General features: G+C 50.2%; 1 protein-coding gene across 2 annotated transcripts in view; it reads left to right on the top strand.

Annotated features, from left to right (window-relative positions):
* The window catches only part of ADGRD1 (adhesion G protein-coupled receptor D1), a 174,306-nt gene that overhangs the window by 115,890 nt on the left and 39,580 nt on the right, over window positions 1-18,836 (top strand). For both annotated transcript variants that reach the window (XM_043902127.1, XM_043902126.1), the window contains one exon: window positions 3,484-3,607. In XM_043902127.1, coding sequence (XP_043758062.1) covers window positions 3,484-3,607 — 124 coding nt within the window. The remainder of the gene's footprint in view (window positions 1-3,483; window positions 3,608-18,836) is intronic.

The raw sequence follows: 18,836 nt of genomic DNA on the forward strand, positions 1-18,836 counted from the left end.
CTGAGCTCCCAATGCAGGGGCTACAGGTTCAATCCCCGGTCAGAGGACTAGATCCCATAGGCTGCAACTAAGACCCAGAGCAGTCAAATAAATAAATAAAAATAAATATTGAAAACATAATAACTTCCCTTCATGTTTTCAATCTCCAGCGATTTTATTTCTTTGTGTAGAACACACTTTCTGTCTGGTACGTTCCTGTAACTCTTCTTGTAGTGCGAGTCTACTGACAGCAAGTCCTGTTCTTATTTTTCTGAGAACATGCACTTTTATTTTTGAAAGATGGTCTCATTGAGCTTAGAATTCTAGGTCGTTTTTTTCCCTAGACTTACACTTTACAAATGATAGCAGCAATATATTAAAGCATTATTCTTTTAAAAAATAAAACATTATTTTAAAAAGCACATGTCCTGTTGGACCTTCAGATCTTATCCTGATTTCCTTTCCTAGAGCCTGCAGTAACACAGTGGGGAGATTTTTGTGTGTATTTTTCAGTAACTTATGCATGTTTTATATTTATGTTCCCAGGAAATATATGGTTGTTTAGTTCCATGTTTCTTGCATTATTCCACCATCCTTTCTTGTGTGTGTTCTGCCCACATCTCCAGAATACACATAATATGTAGCATTTTCATATTTATATATACACATTCCATTTATGCATGTGGGTGAATGGTTTTCTGCTCAGATGCCAACTTCCTCGGTCACAGGGAGAGACACATATTTTCCTGTTATTTGACATCGCTTGGCCTGGCTTCCGTGGCAGATTTATTGATGCACAGGCTGGGGAGCGAGGCTTCTTATTTCCACGGGCTCCCTGGGATGCAGCTCTTTACACGCAGGCAGAGGTGAGACTACACGGGGCTCACGTCCCCTGACTAATGAAGACATCGTCACGCCTTCATGGCTCTGTTTAGGAAAATGTGACTTTTATGGTTGGTTTTTAATTCATCGTCACTCTTGGCGTCAGTGCAAGGTGCACTTTGCACCCCTGTGATCACGCTCCCCAAATTCTGTGCCTGCTAGTTTTCTGGTCACCCTCTAATTCAAGTATGGCATTCATATATTCAGTAGACAAAGGTCACATACAGCCCGGCAGCGGCTTTCCTCAAGGAACGGGAGCCAGTTAGCCCTAACAGGTGGCATGGTAGGGGAGGGCCTGCCCATCTCTAAGGCCCTTTTATTCTGACCTTATCGGGGGGTGGCGGCTCTAAACTGATAGGTTCCATTGGTCCTGGCTGTGCTGTCTGGTCTCTGCTAAATGCCACCACCTCGCTTGTCATGAACCTCACCTCCAAAGCCCCTGTCCCCATGTCATCAGGCTCACGCCACCCCGAGTCCCTGCCCGATGACCCTTTCAACCCCACCCACCCTCAGGTTGCGTGCTGCCCAAGGCTCACCCAGAGTTACGATCACAGCATCCTCCTGGGGACACCGTCTGCCTCAGGGTTGAAAATAAGATGCTGTCCGTGTGTGTTTCGTTCACTGGGCATGAGCAGGAGCAGGCAGGACTGTCTTTATCCATCACCCTCTGGGATGGCCGCATTCCTCATCCACGGCTGATGTTGTCATGAAAACTGGACATAAAGCAAAGCGAAACTAGAGTCTTTAAACTGCTTCAGCTTTATAAAAGCCTTCCCCAAGGGCCCCTGCCTTTGGCCAAAGCAAAGATTTGTCTTTGCTGATCACTCAGAGTTGCAGTTTCTGGGAAGAACCATTTAAGCATCTCTCTCTCTCTCTCTCTTTTTTTTGGATTTGAAAATATAGAGTGGTACAGAGAAGAAAATTGTAATTGTTAATATTCTCACCGCAAGAATGAACCACAGTTAACATTTGAGCACCCTTGCTTCAAGTAATTTTTGTCTTGGTTTGTACTTGAAGAAATGATGCAAGTAACATGTCAAAATGTTATTGTTTAAAGAATTAGAACATTATAAAGAAAAACAAACATGTAAAAGATGTTAAATCTTATCCTAATCTTTTGCCCTCTCTGTGGGGAGTTTTCTGAATAACTTATGTATAGTGTGTAGTTATATTCATAGAAAACATTTGATCTTCTTTTGTGTCATGCCCTTGCTTCATTATTATGCATTCAACATTGGATGTTATGTTTGTGTGTTTTATCCATATGAATACATGTTGCTTTTTACTAATGTTTATGCCTTATCCAGGTCCCTGAGGGGGACATTAGTGTGAAAGTGTTAGTCGCTCAATTGTGTCCAACTCTTTGCAACCCCATGGACTGTAGCCTGCCAGGCTCCTCTGTCCATGGGATTCTCCAGGCAAGATTACTGGATTGGGTAGCCATTCCCTTCTCCAGGGGATCTTCCTGACCCAGGGGTCAAACCCGAGTCTCTTGCATTGCAGGCAGATTCTTTACTGTCTGAACACCAGGGAGGTGGACATTAGGTAACTTTAAAGTGTCCTCTCGTATCACCCATCATTCAGTAAATACCCCAGATGTGTCCCTGTGCTCATGGCTTAGAATTCTCTAGGTGGGGTTGCTGGGTTGCAGGACCCGCACATTCCATTTTTATGAAATTTTTACTGAAGTACAGTTGATTTGCAATGTTGCGTTAATTTATTCTATACAGCAAAGTGACTCAGTTACATGTACATATACATTCTTTTTCACATTCTTTTCCATTATGGTTCATCACAGGATATTGAATATAGCTCCCTGTGCTATATGGTAGGACCTTGTCTATCCATTTTGCTTTGTGTCTGTGAGTCCTTTCTGTTTCTCAGAGACGTTCATTTGTATCATATTTTAGATTCCACAGGTAAGTGACATATGGTATTTGTCTTTCTCTTTCTGACTTCTTTAGTGTGATCATCGCTAGGCTCATCCACGTTGCTGCAAATGGCATTATTTCATTCTTTTCAATGGCTGAGTAATATCCCACCGTGTACATGCACCACATCTTCTTTATCCATTTATCTGTCAGCAGACATTTAGGTTGTTCCCATGTCTTAGTTATTGTAAATAGTGCTGCCGTGAACATTGGGGTGCATGTATCTTTTCAAATTAGAGTTTTGTTTGAGTAACATGCCCAACAAAGGAAACTATAAGCAACAAGAAAAGACAACCACAGAATGGGAGAACTTTTTTGCAAATGATGTGACTGACAGGGGTTAATATCCAAAATATACAGACCATTCATACAACTCAGTAACAGAAACAGACAAACACAACACAATTGAAAAATGGCACAAGACCAGCGTAGACATTTCTCCAAAGAAGACCTTCAGGTGGCCGAGAGACACTTCATGTTTATTGGATGTCAGACCAGGTGTTTTCCAAAGTGATTGTGTCAAGAAGGGTACACAGCTTTCCCCTCCCAGAAGGAAACAGGTACTTGTTTCCTTGTGGCCTAATCAACAAGACACATCTGAGTCATCAGCCTGATGAGTGGGAGCAGTTTCTCAGCCCCCCTGGCAAGGCTGGGCGGATACTTCCAGCTGACTTTTCCTTCTGTGTCTCAGCTCCGGAGAAGGCATCTGGTCGAACCAGGGCTGTGCGCTCACGGAAGGGAACCTCAGCTTCTCCGTCTGCCGCTGCACGCACCTCACCAACTTTGCTATCCTGATGCAGGTGGTCCCGCTGGAGGTAAGCGCCAGGCGGGGAGGGGCTCCTGGGCTGCGAGGAGGCGCCCTTTCTCCATCAGCCCACAGTGGAGGCTGGGTGCAGGTCTTCGTCGTCAGCGCCTCTGGGTTTTGGTTGCAGCAGGGCAGATGGGAAGGGAAGCCCAGTGGGTGGAGACATCTGCGAAGCTCCACTTCTTTGGTGAAACCCCGTTTGCTCTAGGTTTCCTTGGGCAGCATCTGTGCAAACCCTGGGTCCCTCTCGAGGATTCACGTGTAGCCTGGGAGGTGGTCATTGCAGCATTTTCTGCCTTTGGATCACTGGGTTTTGAAACCTTTCCTGTGCCATGGGTGTATCCAGCAGAATGTGGTCCTCGGCTATAAGCAGTGTGCCTGGATGTCCAGAGAAGGTGTTGCCAGTGGTGACATGCAGGAGCATCTATGTCCAAGGTGGCCACACCATGTTCTCTGAGCATTTCTGCCATGACATAGGAAACCCTGGGCTTTGGACCTGTTTCTAAGGGACTTGACTTCCAGCTCCAGCAGGAGTGAATCCCGAGGTGGGGGAGGAGATTCCCAGCTGACTCCTGGGTCCTCCTCTCCAAAGGGGGCCAAGATGTCTACCCTCACGTTAAGGATGGGAGAGGCCCCTCCTGGCTGGGTTTCTCTGCTTCAGAATATTTCATCTTTATTACCTATTTGGTTTGGTCAGCACTAAGGACTGGAGATTAATTTCTTTGGTTCAAGGCAAGCATAGCTTTTAAGAGGAGAGAAAAATGGCCTTTAAAAATGCAGATGCCCTAAGTATAGCCCAGTAACAAAATTGGAAATTGACATTGGTACAACCCATAGAGTTTATTCAGACTTCTCTAGTTCTCTACATGGCAGTTTTATCATGTGTAGTTTCATGTACATGTCCAACCAAGACAGAATTGTTCCATCACCACAGGCTCCCTTGGGCTACCCCTCTAATTTCCCCATCTTCCGTCCCAAACCCCTGGCAACCACTAATCTATTCTCTGTCTCTAATTTTGTTACTTCAAGAATGCTATATAAATGGAATAAGACAATATATAGCCTCTACAGATTGACTTCTTTACTCTGCATAATACCCTTGGAATCCATTCCAGTTGTATCAGTAGTTCATTTTTCAAAATTGCTGAGTAGTTTTCCATGGTATAAATGTACCACAGTTTGTTTAACCATTCACCTAGTTTGTTGACTGCTTTTTGTCATGAAAGGGCACTAAATTTTGTCACATACTTTTCCAGCATCAGCTGAAAGCATGTGGTTTTTCGCCCCTTAATTCTGTTAATGTGGACAGTTTTTTTTTGTTGTTGTTGTTACCATATTGATAGTTTTTTATTCAGTCCAACTACAAGTCCTTTGTTGAATAAGTGATTTGCAAATATTTTCTCCCCAACTAATTTTTTGTTACTGTTGCTATCCTTTTTGCTGCTGGCCTTTTTTATTTGAGGTAACACTGGTTTATAACATTATATCTTTCATGGGCAACATTATTTTCTACTTTTGTATACATTGCATTGACAAAGGGGCAAAAGCAATTCAGTTTCTCTGAGAAAGAATAGTCTTTTCAACAAATGTTGTGGGAGCATCCACAGGCAAAAAGATGCATGTTCCTACACAAAAGAATGAACCTCAGCCAAAACCTCCCACTTCATATAAACGTCAATTTGAAAGAGATCACAGACAAATATAAAATGTGAAACTATAGAACTTTTAGAAAAAAAAAATAGGAGACATCTTTAGAACCTAAACCTGGGTGAAGAGTTCTTAGATTTAATACCAAAAAAGGAAGAATTGGTGAATTAGACCTCAGCATAATTAAATGCCTTTTTGAAAGACTTCTCCTTTTTGAAAGACTCTGTTAAGAAGATACAGAGATTTTGAAGTAAAAACAAAAGGCCTTGATAATCAAGGATAGTTTTGCAAAAAGAGGAATCTTCAACCTGGCCTTCCAGATACCTTAAAGAACCATCTGTCTGTTTGTATGTCAGAGCTTAAAATCTACTAAAAAATATTATCTCAGGACTTCCCTGATGGTACTGTGGATAAGAATCTGCTTGCCAATGCAGGAGGCACAGGTTTGATCCGTGGTCCATATGTCTGATCCCTGGGAAGATTCTAGACGCTGCAGAGCAGCTAAGCCTGTGGGCCACGACTACTGAGCCCTCACTCTAGGGCCAGGGAGCCACAAATACTGAGCCGGCATGCTGCAACTCCTGAAGCAGGCGTGCTCTCGATCCCATGGTCCGTAACAAGGGAAGCCACCACAACGAGAAGCCCACTTGCCACAGCTAGAGAAAGTACTCGGGCAGCAACCAAGACCCACTGCAGCCAAAAAGAATACAATTAATTCATTAATAAAAAAGAATATTATCTCAAACTGCCTCTTCCTACCTAACTTCCCCCCTATTTCCATCACCCACACTTGTGTTTATATAAGAACAAGACAGATGTTAGGTGGGCCAAATCTGAGACTTACTAAAAGTATATCTTGCCCTGTGACAGAGCAATTCTACAGACAGGAATGAAGACATGACAAGAGTTATGTGCAGAAGTGTTTGTCGCATGTTTACTTATAACTCAGATCTGGAAATTGCCCAAATGTCCACCAACTCTATACTAGATAAAATCTTGTATAGTCATAGATGGAATAATTACAACATTGATAATGATATGGCATGAACTTTGTGTCCCCCTAAAATTCACACATTGGAATCCTAACACGTAATGTGATGGTCATGAACAGGATTAGTCCCCTTATGAAAGAAACCCAAGAAAGCTCTTTTGCCCCCTTCCACCACGTGAGAACACAGAGAGAATTTGGCAGTCCACAGTCTGTGGGCCCTCACCAGAACCTGACTGTGTTGGCACTCTGATATCAGACTTCCAGCCTCCAGAACTGTGAGAAATAAATTTCTGCTGTTTATAAGGCAAAAAAAAAAAAAAAAAAAAGCAGATGCCCTGGGGTGGGATTCTCTGAACCATGATGGGTCCCTGTGTGTGATGGCTTCCCTGGCTTCTTAGGGCCCCAAAGGAAATTGAGTTTTCCTGGTGGGGGCGGGAGAGCACTGAGGTGATGGGACACCTCCTGGGATCGCCTAAGAAGCAGAGCAGGCACCTAGAGACAAGTTTAGTTTCATCCATACTGTGTTTTGGAAATTGAAAAATTTTATTTATGACTGAATTTTTGAAGATTTTGGGTGATGCTGGGACAGCGTTCTCAGAATAGTGAGGCTAGACCTGGGTAGGGACCTCTTCTTCCTCCTTCTTCCTCCTTCGTCGGCAGAGCTGAACCCTGCTGGGAAGTGAGATACCAGCACAGGGGAAGTCTCTTAGGCCATATGACCTGCCCTGGTACACACTCCAGCAAATCCACCTCCAGTAACAGAGACCCACTCTCTTGGGGCACATCCATTCTTGGGTCTGTCTGTTTATGCACAGACTCTATTCTCCTGAGGTTTTGTAGTCCGGTTGCTGTGTATGTTGGGTGTCAGTAAATATTTGATAAGCCCACGATTGTATCAGTTTTGTTAGGGAAGGAGAGATTTCTATAGCAACACCCAGGCTGCAAGGGGTGTTTACCTAAGGATCGAATTCTCCTCCACCATCATTCGACAAATACCCATCAGGGACCTAAGGTGTCAGGCCTGGAGTTTCATTTGTAATCAAGAAAAACTGTGCATTTCTGCTTTGGAGTAGTTTATATTCTAATGGGAAAGACAGCTCATAAACAAATTAGCAACTAAATAGGTAATTTCAAAGAGCAATAAGTTTAGGAAGACCCTTGGGGAGAAGGATGGAAGAGATGGCAGGTGGGGAGGAGGGAGGTGGTGGGGAGGAAGCAGGTGTCTCTGAGGAAGTGACAATTGAGTGACCAGAAGAGGCTCATCTCTACAAGGACTGGGAGAGGAATATTCCAGGTTAAGAACCAGCAAGTGCAGAGGACAGGAGGCAGGAATAGATGAGGTTGGTGAATCATGGAGGGAGGGCAGTGAGCATGGGGATCTTTCTGTTTGCAAAGCACATCATGGATTTTCCAAGCAGACTGTGAATTACTTATGGAGACTCCAGAGAGGACTTCCAGGTGATTCCTCGGAGGACGTGGCGGGGGGCCCGACACCCCCTGCACAGTCCACGTGTGTACATGCCCGACACTGTCTATCTGGACAGATGACCCCCTTTGTTCTTGTGATGAAGCATCAAGCGAGAGTTGGGTAAGCAGACTTTTCAGCAACCCCAACAGACAGTTGCCAAGAGTCTCTGGGTTTTGCCTGGGAATCCTGACAACACATGAAATGAAACCCAGGTCTGATGCATCTGGGTCTTTTGGGTGGTGAGCTTTTAGAGGTTCAGAGCAGGCGGTTCTATCATAGGCCTGAGGGGCATGAGCCTACCTCTCCGCCCAGCACCCTTCGTGGTGAGTCTTTGTCCAGGCAGGTACGAGCCCCAAACAGTCCCAGTGGGAATGTTTTTTAAAGGTGTGACATTTAGGGATGAGTTGATTGGTACTCCTTCCTTTCTGTTTCCATCCTTCCCACGTGCTCAGTCAAAACCCTTTCTCTTGTTGACCTGCAGTTATTTGATCCTAAATCATGGAGCATGCTGAGTTGGGGAACCAATGGGAGCTGGGGAGACCAGCCAGGGGCAATTGCTAGTGATTTAAAGAAATAAGACGACAAAAGAGCTCTGGAAGTGGAGAGGTCCCTATTTGCAGGACCCAAGCATCAACTACCCTGACTGCAAGAGATGGACCCAATCTAGTGGTCCATCCCCTCGGTTCCTTTCTCTGCCTCCCTTGCTTGTCCTGGTCCCCGGGTTCTGCTACCACTTGTGTCTCTTAGCGTGTCAGGCCCCAGAAAATGAGCACAGCCTCCATGAGGCTCACTCCTCCCCCTCTGTCCTCCACACTGGCCCCTTTGTCCTTCTTCCTGCCAGGGCCTTGGCCCTCATGGCTCACTCAGCGTCCCTCTGGTGTCACGGGGAAAATCCAGCCACTCTCTTTAGCCCCTGGAAGAGGCATCATGCTGCCTCCACGCAGAACCTATGTGGTCCTGTGGCCAAGCCCCCTTCCTTGACAAGTGGAGGCCCAGAGGGCGGGGTGGCCGGGCCTGTTATTCATCCACTCATCAGTGAATTGCTGAGTTCCAGGTGACCCCAGGCTTTGTAGGCCTTATTCTGGAAAATTCAGTGCTCAAGATCTTGAGTGGGGATGGAGACACAGCATGCGAAGGCAGTCGTGGTAGGGTAAGGTGGGAAGACAGAGGTGTGCCCGCCGGGCCTCCTGAGCCGGGGGTGATGGATAGAGACCCCGGGGGGGGGGTGAGGGGAGAACCATGCAGACATGAGAGAAGGGACTCCAGGTAGAGGAGCAGCAGATGCAAAGGCCTGAGCAGGAGCGGCAAGGGGCTGGTGCGGCTCCCAGGAAAGGTGCCAGGGGCTTCAGACCTGAATGTCCGGGGGGCTGAGAGTGGTGCAAGTGGGGGCCTTCGTGAAGGGTGGGGGTGAGGTGAATTGAGACCCCTCACCCAGCTGACTGGGCAGCCACTGCAGATGCAGACCCATGCTGCCCCCTCTTCGATTGAGAAAAACTGGAGATTGGTTTTGTGCAAAATCTCTTGATTGTTTAGATGTGCCATTAATTATCCTTTCCAGGCCACGTGTCAGAGGTGTATCCGTGGCCTGGCCCAGGCCGATGCCCACAGACCAGCAGCCTGGACTGCATGTGCTCATGGACCACTGGGTCTTGTGAAGATGCTGACCTAGGCTCTGCAGGTCCGGGTGGGGCCTGAGTAGTGCTCAGGCTCTCCTGGCTCCAGACAGCTCTCTGAATAGACCCTGGCTGCAGCCTTCTCGTCTGTAAAGGTCAGGTCAAGCTTGTGCTCACGTCCTGTGAAAATGGTCAGGCTGATCATGACAGATATAAAGGGCAGGCTAGGGTTAGTCTGATTCCAAGTGTGTGCTCACTAGAGGGTGGAGACGTGATCTTGGTTGGGGTCTGAAAGGAGGGAGTCGGACAGATCCCCGCCAGGAAGTAAGATGCAGAGGAAGTTAGAGAGACTGCCGTTTGGGGAGAGGAGTTCCAGGGACACAGGAAACAAACAAGACAGTGAGCTGAGGGTGGTACAGACCCAGAGTCAGCAGGGCTATTGTTCTGCCCACAGGGGGTCTTCAGGGTGCTCCCCTGACAAGGGCAGTTCTGGAGTCATTGGAGGCAGCTGTGGTCCAGTGGTGGGTCACACAGCTGGGTGCCTGCTGATGACAGTAAGGACAGGACAGGTACCGCTTTGGGGTCTGTTTTCTCCTTCGGGCCTCACCATGTGGGTGGGGGGCGGGGGACTGTCACCATCACCATCACAGATGAGGGCTTGGGGACTTGCCCGAGGTCATCTGGGGACAGAGTCTGGAACTGATCTCTGCTCTCCGATTCCAAAGCTTAGGCTGGTGGCCATGCCCACAGATGGCCCACAAGCAGAACTTCCTCCTCTGCATCCTTTATATGCGTGTGTGCGTGCTAAGTGACTTCAGTCATGTCGGACTATGTGATCCCATGGACTGTAGCCCACCAGGCTCCTCTGTCCATGGGATTTTCCAGGCAAGAATACTGGAGTGGGTTGCCATGCCCTCCTCCAGGGGATCTTCCCTAGCCAGGGATCAAACCCGCATCTCTATGTCTCCTGCATTGGCAGGCAGATTCTTCACCACTAGCGCCACCTGGGAAGCCCCGATCCTTTACATACCAAGGACTAAATCTGATTCCCTGTGTGATGTGGGTGGGTCTGCAGAGCAGTGGGAGTGGGCAGGGGCTCCCAATGCTCAGCAGGAAGTTGTGTTTGTGCCTGTGGGTGGGAGAGGATGGAAGGGAGGAGCTCGGTCCAGGAAACTAAGAAACTGGGGTCACAGAGCATCTGTGATTACAGATCCATCCCTACTCAGCGGCGATGCCAGATTTAGACAGCCTGTGGGTGTCTTCGTGGAAGCAAATCATATCTACTCATTGCCAGGAAAGGTCGATTTGAAAATGGTTTAAAATTATCCATGCTAAAAATGAACATTTTCATGAACATTTAAAAAAAACAAGGCAGTTATCACAAGTAGATGCCAGATCCGTGGTGCTTTTGGAGAATTAGTTAAAAAAAAGCACAGATGCTTTTATTTTCCTGATGTTGAGGCTGAATCTTCCTAAGCTTTGCTTCCCGGCCCTGGTCTCGGGCTCTTGGACAGGTTCTCTACTCCGAGCTTACATCCACCTGTCAGCCCTTCTCTCTGTCCATCTCTCCTGGCTCCTCTCCCACCCAGCTTCCTCCTTGGTGGTCAGCTCTTGGAAGACTTTTCCTCCCCAAGTGAGTCAAATAAGAGTCAAGAGAGACGGGGCTGAACCACGGCCTGTGTGATACACTCCCATTGATGCACTTGTGTGGAATGATCCCAAATGAGTGAGTAACAATTCACAGCTTGGCGAAGCAGTTGCTGAAGACTGAGAGCATGTCATTGAGGGCTCCTTCCTGACTCCCAGTGCCATGTGGCTGAACAAGTGCGTGGATGAGGGAGTCAGTTCCACACGGGAGAGGAGCTTAGGGAAACACAGAGTGTTCTCCCTGGACGCTGGAATGCTGAGCTCATGTGGGTTTAGTCTGGAACCCTGATTCCCAGGCACAGGGGCCACAGGTGGACAAGCACAGATGCTAGAACCTCTCTCATCTCCAAGGACTGACCAGCAGGGGGCGCCGGGGACCGAGGAACAGAGGCTCCCACTGTCTGGCTGCTCAGATGGGCTGATCCAGGCAGGATCTGGGGATGCGGGCAGGTGGGTTTCTTGTTGAAGCGATAGTAACCTCAGTGTCAGACTTATGAAAAGAATTTATAGGCAGGGAAATCAGAACAGGCAGGATTTGGAGGAGGTGAGAACAGGGAGTCTCTGGAACCTAGGCTGAAGGTATCTCTTGCCTTAGGGGGAATTCAGTCCTTCCTGTGTCTGGGATCCCCACCCAAGGTTTGTGTTTCAGAGCACAGGCTTGCTGTCTAATGTGGGAAAGCTGTGCTAGGACAGCCGTGGGGATGCCCAAGGTGAGGTGGTGGTGGGCACAGCCCAGAACCGGCAGGAGCACTGGCGGCCCACGCAGCACAGCTCAGGATTTCTCCAGGGCGCTGGCCCCTGGCTCCCTCGTGGGCTCTTTGAGAGCGGCCTGAGTGTGGGCATCTGTACTGGGTGGGGGCAGGAGCTCTGTGCCAGGACAGGTGCCCGTGGGAGAGCTGGGCCCCAGGGGCCCCCTCACCTTCCCATCAGCCAGGGAGGCTGGGGAAGGAGCAGTTCCCTAAGACAGGGTCACAGCCCGTGGTCTGCAGGCTGACTTTGGCCCGTAGACCTGTTTTGGTTAGCCCTTTTGTCCATGACAGTTAAAGTTTAGTCGCTCAGTCATATCCAACTCTTTGCGATCCCATGGAATGTAGCCCGCCAAGCTCCTCTGTCCATGGGGTTATCCAAGCAAAAATACTACAATGGGTTGCCATTCCCTTCTCCAGGGGATCTTCCTGACTCAGGGATCGAACCCAGGTCTCTCGCATTGCAGGCAGATTCTTTACTGTCTGAGCCATCAGGGAAGCCCCCCATTTGTCAATATTTCTTTTTTTAAAAAATTATTTCATTGAAGTATAGTTGATTTATAATATTGTATTAATTTCTACTGTACAGCAAAGTGACTCAGTTCAGTTCAGTTCAGTTCAGTCGCTCAGTCGTGTCTGACTCTTTGCAACCCCATGAATCACAGCACGCCAGGCCTCCCTGTCCATCACAAACTCCCGGAGTTTACTCAAACTCATGCCCATCAAGTCGGTGATGCCATCCAGCCATCTCATCCTCTGTCGTCCCCTTCTCAGTTATGCATACATACATATTCATTTTCATTATGGTTTATCACAGAATATTGAATATATTTCCCTGTGCTATACAGTGGGCCTTGCTGTTTATCTATCCTATATATAATTGTTTGATCTGCTAACCCCAAACTCGCAGTCCTTCCCTCCCCCACCTCCCTTCCCCCTTGGCAGCCACAAGTCTATTCTCTATGTCTGTGAGTCTGTTTCTGTTTCATAGATAAGTTCTTTTGTATCATAGTTTAGGTTCCTCATATAAATGATATCACATGATATTTGCCTTTGTCTGATTTGTCTTGGCTATTGGAAGTCGTGCTGTAGTGAACTTAGGGGCGCATGTACCTTTTTGAATTATAGTTTTCTCTAGATATATGCCCGAGAATGGGATTGCTAGTTCATATGGTAGCTCTATTTTTAGTGTTTTGAGGAATCTTCATACTGTTCTCCATAATGGCTCTACCAATTTACATTCCCAACAACAGTGTAGGAGGGTTCCTTTTTCTCCACATCCTCTCCAGCATTTGTTATTTGTAGACTTTTTAATGATGGCCTTTTTGTCATTTGTCGATACTTCAGAGTTCAGTTATTATCTAAAATTTTGGACTTCTGGTTTTCTTTTTTTTAAAAAAAAAAAAGGGAAAGAAGATCTGACCACAAAGAGCTTCCACTCCTGAGCAAGCAGCCATGGCCCCTGCAGACAGGGGTCTGCACTGCAGTTCTCCACAGCCCCCACCACTCCCTATCGCCTCACACTAGGGGTCATTCATCCTCATGTTTGCCTTGTGTTTTTAGGAAGGCAGTAAAATGCTGCTTATTCTTTTCTAGGGTAGGAGAATGACATATCCACTAAGAGGAACTTTCGGAAAAGAAATGAAGATAAAGATGTTTCTTTTTGGAAGAATAGTCTCGCTTGTTTATTATGTATGCAAGCTCCCAGATGGTCTCATGAATTTATATAAGCTGCCTCTCTGAGGGCAGTGGTGTTTGTGGTCTCTGACTCAGAGGAGTCCATGTCCTGAAGCAAACTCCAGGTTTTTCTGGGCATTTCTAAATCTAGCCACTGGTGGGGAAGGAAGGGCACAGCTAGGGCACGCCACGCCTTCCTGAGACTGGAGCTGCAGTGGAGGGGGGGGGCACCTGCTTTCACCGGAGCCCCTCCCCATCTCTCAGGGCCCATGTCCAGTCTGGGCCAATGGTTAGAGGATCGCCTGGGCTGCAGTCACCTGAGGCCACGCCCCCTGCTCTGGCTGCCAGGGAGGGCACAGGGTGGGTGTGGGGTGGAACCTAATTACAAGGCAGCCCTGGGGCTGGTGAACTGCCCCCTCTCTGAGCTGTATTTGTGGTCCTGGTGGGTGTATCAGAGACAGGCTGGGCCAGGATTTAGTTGGTGCTGGCAGGGGGCTCAGTTCACCATCAGGAAGTGAAGTCTCCAAGTGTGCACATCACTTACTCTGATGAGTACCTACTGTATACAGCACTGTCTCTAAGCAGTGGCCCCATTCTGTCTCTTGGTCAGTTGAACGCTTAGTCCATCCAACACTCTGCATGGCTTTGGGCAAGTGCCTTCTCTGAACCTCAGCTTACCTGCCTGTGACATGAGTGGGGACCCTCTTCTTGTGGAGTTGTAGTAGGGAGTCAGATGCATCTCAGCCCTGAGAACTGAACTCCAAGCACTCAGTTGTGAGAACTGAGTTCCGAGCACCCAGCCCAAGTACTGAGCTCCAAGCACTGAGTCGTGAGTACTGAGCTCTGAGCACCCAGCCCCAGGCACTCAGCTGACTGAGGCTGCAGTGATGTCAGCAGGCACCCGCCTGGGATGTGGCCGGTGGAGCCATGTCAGAGAGGAGTAGGCAGGGGACTGGGGTCCCCTGAGCCTGGGGACCCCAGAGCTCCCTACATGGCAGTGTCGGAGCATGTGTCCCAGCGTCACCCTTCTCCTTTCATTCTTTGAAAGGACAGCAGGGTCCTGTGCTCTGGGCACAGAGTCAGGACTACTGTTTCCCTGTTAGTGGGGGTCCTGTGGGAGGAGGGAGCTGCAAAGTCTCCTGTTTTGCCCTTTTCTCTCCCAGGGTGTAATGCCTCACCCTGTGGGTTTCCACAGAAGGGGGCTGTCCTAAACACCTTTCTCTTATGGATCCAGAAAGTCCCCCTACATCACTCCTCAGTTCCCTGGTCTGTTTAGTTATGTAGCCAAAGAGGGAGCTGACAGGCTCCCACTGGGTCCTGGCTCATCCTCTGGGCTCTGATTTGCACGCCTGCTCTCTGTGCGTGTGTGTTAGTCGCTCAGTTGTGTCCGACTCTGTGCAACCCCATGAACTGCAGCCCACCAGGCTCCTCTGTCCTTGGGATTCTCTGGGCAAGAATACTGGAGTGGGTAGCCATTCCCTTCTCCACGGCATCTTCCAGACGGGGGATCGAACCCAGGTGTCCTGCATTGCAGGCAGATTCTTGACCATCTGAACCACCAGGGAAGCCTGCCTGCTCTCTCCTTTTTGCTAATTCACCAGCCAAGCCCTTCCAGGCTGTGTGTGGACCAGCAACTTCCTCTTCTGACCCTGCACCCTCCATGGAGCCCAAGAGCCTGGGATTGTGCTAAGCTGGGCACTGGGGACCTGCGGAGAGTGCCTCCCTTCTCCCTCCTCCCCTCCCCTGCCTCTCCCATCTCTCTCCCTCCTCCCCTCCCCACTCCCCGCCCCTCCCATCTCTCTCCCTCTCTCCTCCCCTACCCACTCCCATCTCTCTCCCTCCTCCCTCCCCCCTCCCCACCTCTCCCATCTCTCTCCCTCCCCCCTCCTCTACCCCTCCCATCTCTCTCCCTCCTCCCTCCCTCCAGGGCTCCCGGGGGGCCCTTTCCTTGAGTCCTCATCTTGCTGCCCCTGGGGTGGGCATGCTGGCTGAGCTCTGGGGCTGGGCCACTGCCTGTCACGCCTCTCTCCCCCCCAGAACCCCAGGTATGCAGGCACTGGGCCCACCTAGGGAAGAGTTGCAGGAGGAGGTATCAGACATTCAGGGAGCTCAGCTTGTCCGTGAGCCTGACCCTGCCGTCCTGGGGACAGTGCCTCGCTGTGGGGTTAGCATCCCCTCCTGGAAAATTTAATTATCCTCCTGTCCTTCAACCAGACCCAGGCTACTACCTTAGAGGAAAAGCAGCCCTTGCTTTATTTATCCTAGACTCTTCTGAGAAACCTCTGCTCTGGAGCTGCAGGGGAAGCTGACAGTGGGATCCCGAGGGCTCCTGTCTCCGAACCCCCCTCAGGAGAGAGAGCTCGCTCCCTGGGGGGAAGGGGTGGTGAGGGTAGTGGCCAGGAGCGAGGATGCAGGGGTTGAGTCAGGGTGGAGCCGGGGGCATCTCCATCTCGAGGTACAACGACTGCTCTGCCGCCCACCTGCCAGAGGGAGGTGGGGGAGGGAGAGACACAGAAGGCAGGGCGGAGAGGCCCCGGGCTCTGCAGCCGTTCACGTTGGTCGGCTCTGGGCTGGAGGGCTGAGCTGGGGACTGAAGTGCGTTCTGACCCAGATCAGGTGCACTGTGCATTTTTTGTCATAAACATGATGGATCTCCGCGTGGTGATGGGAAAGGAGACCATCTTGGAGAAATTACCTCCCCCCATGTCAGGGGTGAGGGGCCCTGAAGGAGCCCGAGGGTTCCTTGCAGGACTGAGACGAAGCCAGGGCCAATTTCTCAGGCTATGTTTGATGGAAAGATGCTACGCTACTTGGGAAAATGTGATAAATAGCACAGAAGGTGGAGGTGAACACGTGGGCCCCATCCCCTCTCGTGTCTCCCAGCCCCCTGCCCAGAGCAGGGCTGACTCTGTCACCTCAGAGACAGTCCCCGTGTCACCCTCTGTTCCTTAAACACAGGATTGCGTGCTGTAAAAACCATTCTGTGCTTTTGAGAGACGTATCAGTACATCCTGGTGACTGCTTCATCTCTGTCTATGCGGACCTGCCTCATTCATTTTCACCACTGGGTACCCCCCTTCCCCCACCCCCAACCCCAGGATTTCTCTAGGCCTCTGTGGATCCACGTCAGGTGACAACAGTCTTTGGCTGCTGCAAACAATAAATATCTGTGAGCAGACACCCTTCCCGTCACTGCAAGTGCGTCTGTAGGACAAATCACCGCAGTAGACTTGCTGGGTAGAGCAGCCCAAGGTTTGAACTTCCTGTAGGTGCTTGAAGCCACCATTTATGGGGAGGTCTGCTCCAGCCCTGCCTCTGTGCAGAGAGCGTCGGGGTGGTTGGTGTGTGGGCTCTGTCACCCCATCGTCCACATGCCTCCGGCAACAGTTGCTCTGTGCACTTTGCAATTTCCGTCTTGAGTTCCCCCCATCCCCACCCCCACGTGTAAAGCTGGAGCTCACACCGCTTCCAGTTAGCATCTTGGGAGCTGGCAGCCTCCCAGCCATGCTGGCAGGCTCAGGGGCAGAGGCATGGGCTCGCTGACTCCCACGGCCCAGCTGCCCAGGGCTGGATGCAGGAGAGATCCAATCCCCAGGACCCTAGGCATGTCTGGATCCTGGGCCTTTGCTCTCAGACCCACCCCTTCCCCTTCTGGACTCAATATCCTAGGGCTGACCAGTGCTGGCTGCCTCTTGGGGCTCTGGCAGGAGATCGGAGGGGTGAGGCCAAGTGCCATCCTCTCTCCCTGAGCCTCAGGCAGCTTTCCTGGCAATGGCCTTGTCTCTGCAGCCTCCTGCTGGCAGCTCCTCTGGCCCGTGGCCCTGGCTTCCCCAGGTGACCTTTGACCAGGGCAGGTGGCTTCCGGCTGTGATTAATTAATACCTGGGTCACACCATCATTCCTGTGGCATCTCTGTTCCCCTTTGCAAACATTGCCCTGAATTAAATTTCTGATTTTTTTTCGGAAAAGCTAAAGTAGTTATTGTCTTCCCAGTTAGCCTCAGACTGGTACACAGCAGTATGACTGAGTGGAGATGGTTAAGACAGCCCCAGGGGCCTGGTCTGGGTAACAAGGGAGTGAAATGGCTCAGTTCTAGTCCCCGGCTGACTCTTCTGATGAGGTGACTAGCCTAAGGAAGGCAGGTCGATGACATCTTTTTTTTTTTTTTTTAATTCCCCTCCCCCCCCGATGACATCTTTTTAAAGACATAGGACCCAAGTCTTCGTGCATCCGGTGGGGAGAAACCCCACCAGTGCACCCCTCTAGGCCACGATGGTACCCCTGAAGCAGCCAAGAAGCTTGGGGCTCTGGTCTCATCTCCACCACTGGAACGTAGTGAAAGTCACCCGCAGTCTGGACTCCGTGCAGAGGGTGTTTTTAGTGAAACCCACAGCTGGTTAAGCCCAGACACTGTTGTCAAATCTCCGCTGCCCAGTGAGCCACATGCCCCTCCTGCCAGGGCTGAAGGAAGGCACGTGGTTTAGCCAGGGTCAGAGCAGACCAGGGGAAGGGCAGGCTCCAGCAGAGCCTGGGTCCCAGCAGAAGGGAGACCAGAAGGCAGGACGGAGCTGGCCTTGCAAAGAGCCGGGGGTGGGGTGGTGGAGGCAGGGGAAACTGACAGAACACAGGGTCCAGGAGACTGAGGGGCTGAGAACATCTGCATCCAGGCTGACCCAGCGAGTGGGCTGCGCACTCTCCGATTGTCCCCACTTGTCCTTCACTCTGCTCGGCCACAGGTTCCCTTGACAACTGGCTTCCTGCCGAGCCCAGCCAGTGAGACGCAGGCATGGAGTTAAACCTGCTCTCTGTTCAGATGCTCCTATGTTGCCCATGGCCCCTCCGTGGTCCCTGCTCCCGCTGTACCACTCTCCCCCCTTGACCCCAGCTCAGGGGGCAGACCTGTTGTGTTTCCAGCTCTGACAGTGGTCCTGGCTCTGCTCACATCACCCCCTCCCATTGTCCTTCCCACCCTACAAGGGTAGGGTTCTTGCTGTGGCTGTTCTCTGGGGACCCTCACCATCATCTCCTTTTCTAGGGGTTCCCATACTTTGTCACCCACTTCCTATGTTCAGTCCCCTCTGTTGAATTCCTGGGAAGGCCTTCCTTTCCTGTGTGGACCCTCCTGAAAGAGTGAGTGAGTAAGGCGGTGAGGCAGAGATGCTGGTGGGACGGAGCACTGGGGGCCTTGCAGACCCGGGCAGGAATGAGGATTTCATTCTGGGTGCAAGGGTGCCCAGGAGGTGGGTGAGCTCAGACCCACATCTGCTGAGTGGAGACTTGGCTGAAGATGGGGTGCAGTGGGGGAGCAGCGAGGCAGTCCAAGAAGTAGAGCAGGTTAAGACAGAGGCTCTGGAAACTGAGGATAAAGAGAGATATATGCCTACGTGTTAGCAGAGGAGTCAACAGGACTGGGTGGGGATGAGCTCTGAGGGGAGAGGGAGGACCCGGAA

This window comes from Cervus elaphus, chromosome 5 (assembly GCF_910594005.1).
Source record: "Cervus elaphus chromosome 5, mCerEla1.1, whole genome shotgun sequence".
Lineage (NCBI taxonomy): Eukaryota > Metazoa > Chordata > Mammalia > Artiodactyla > Cervidae > Cervus > Cervus elaphus.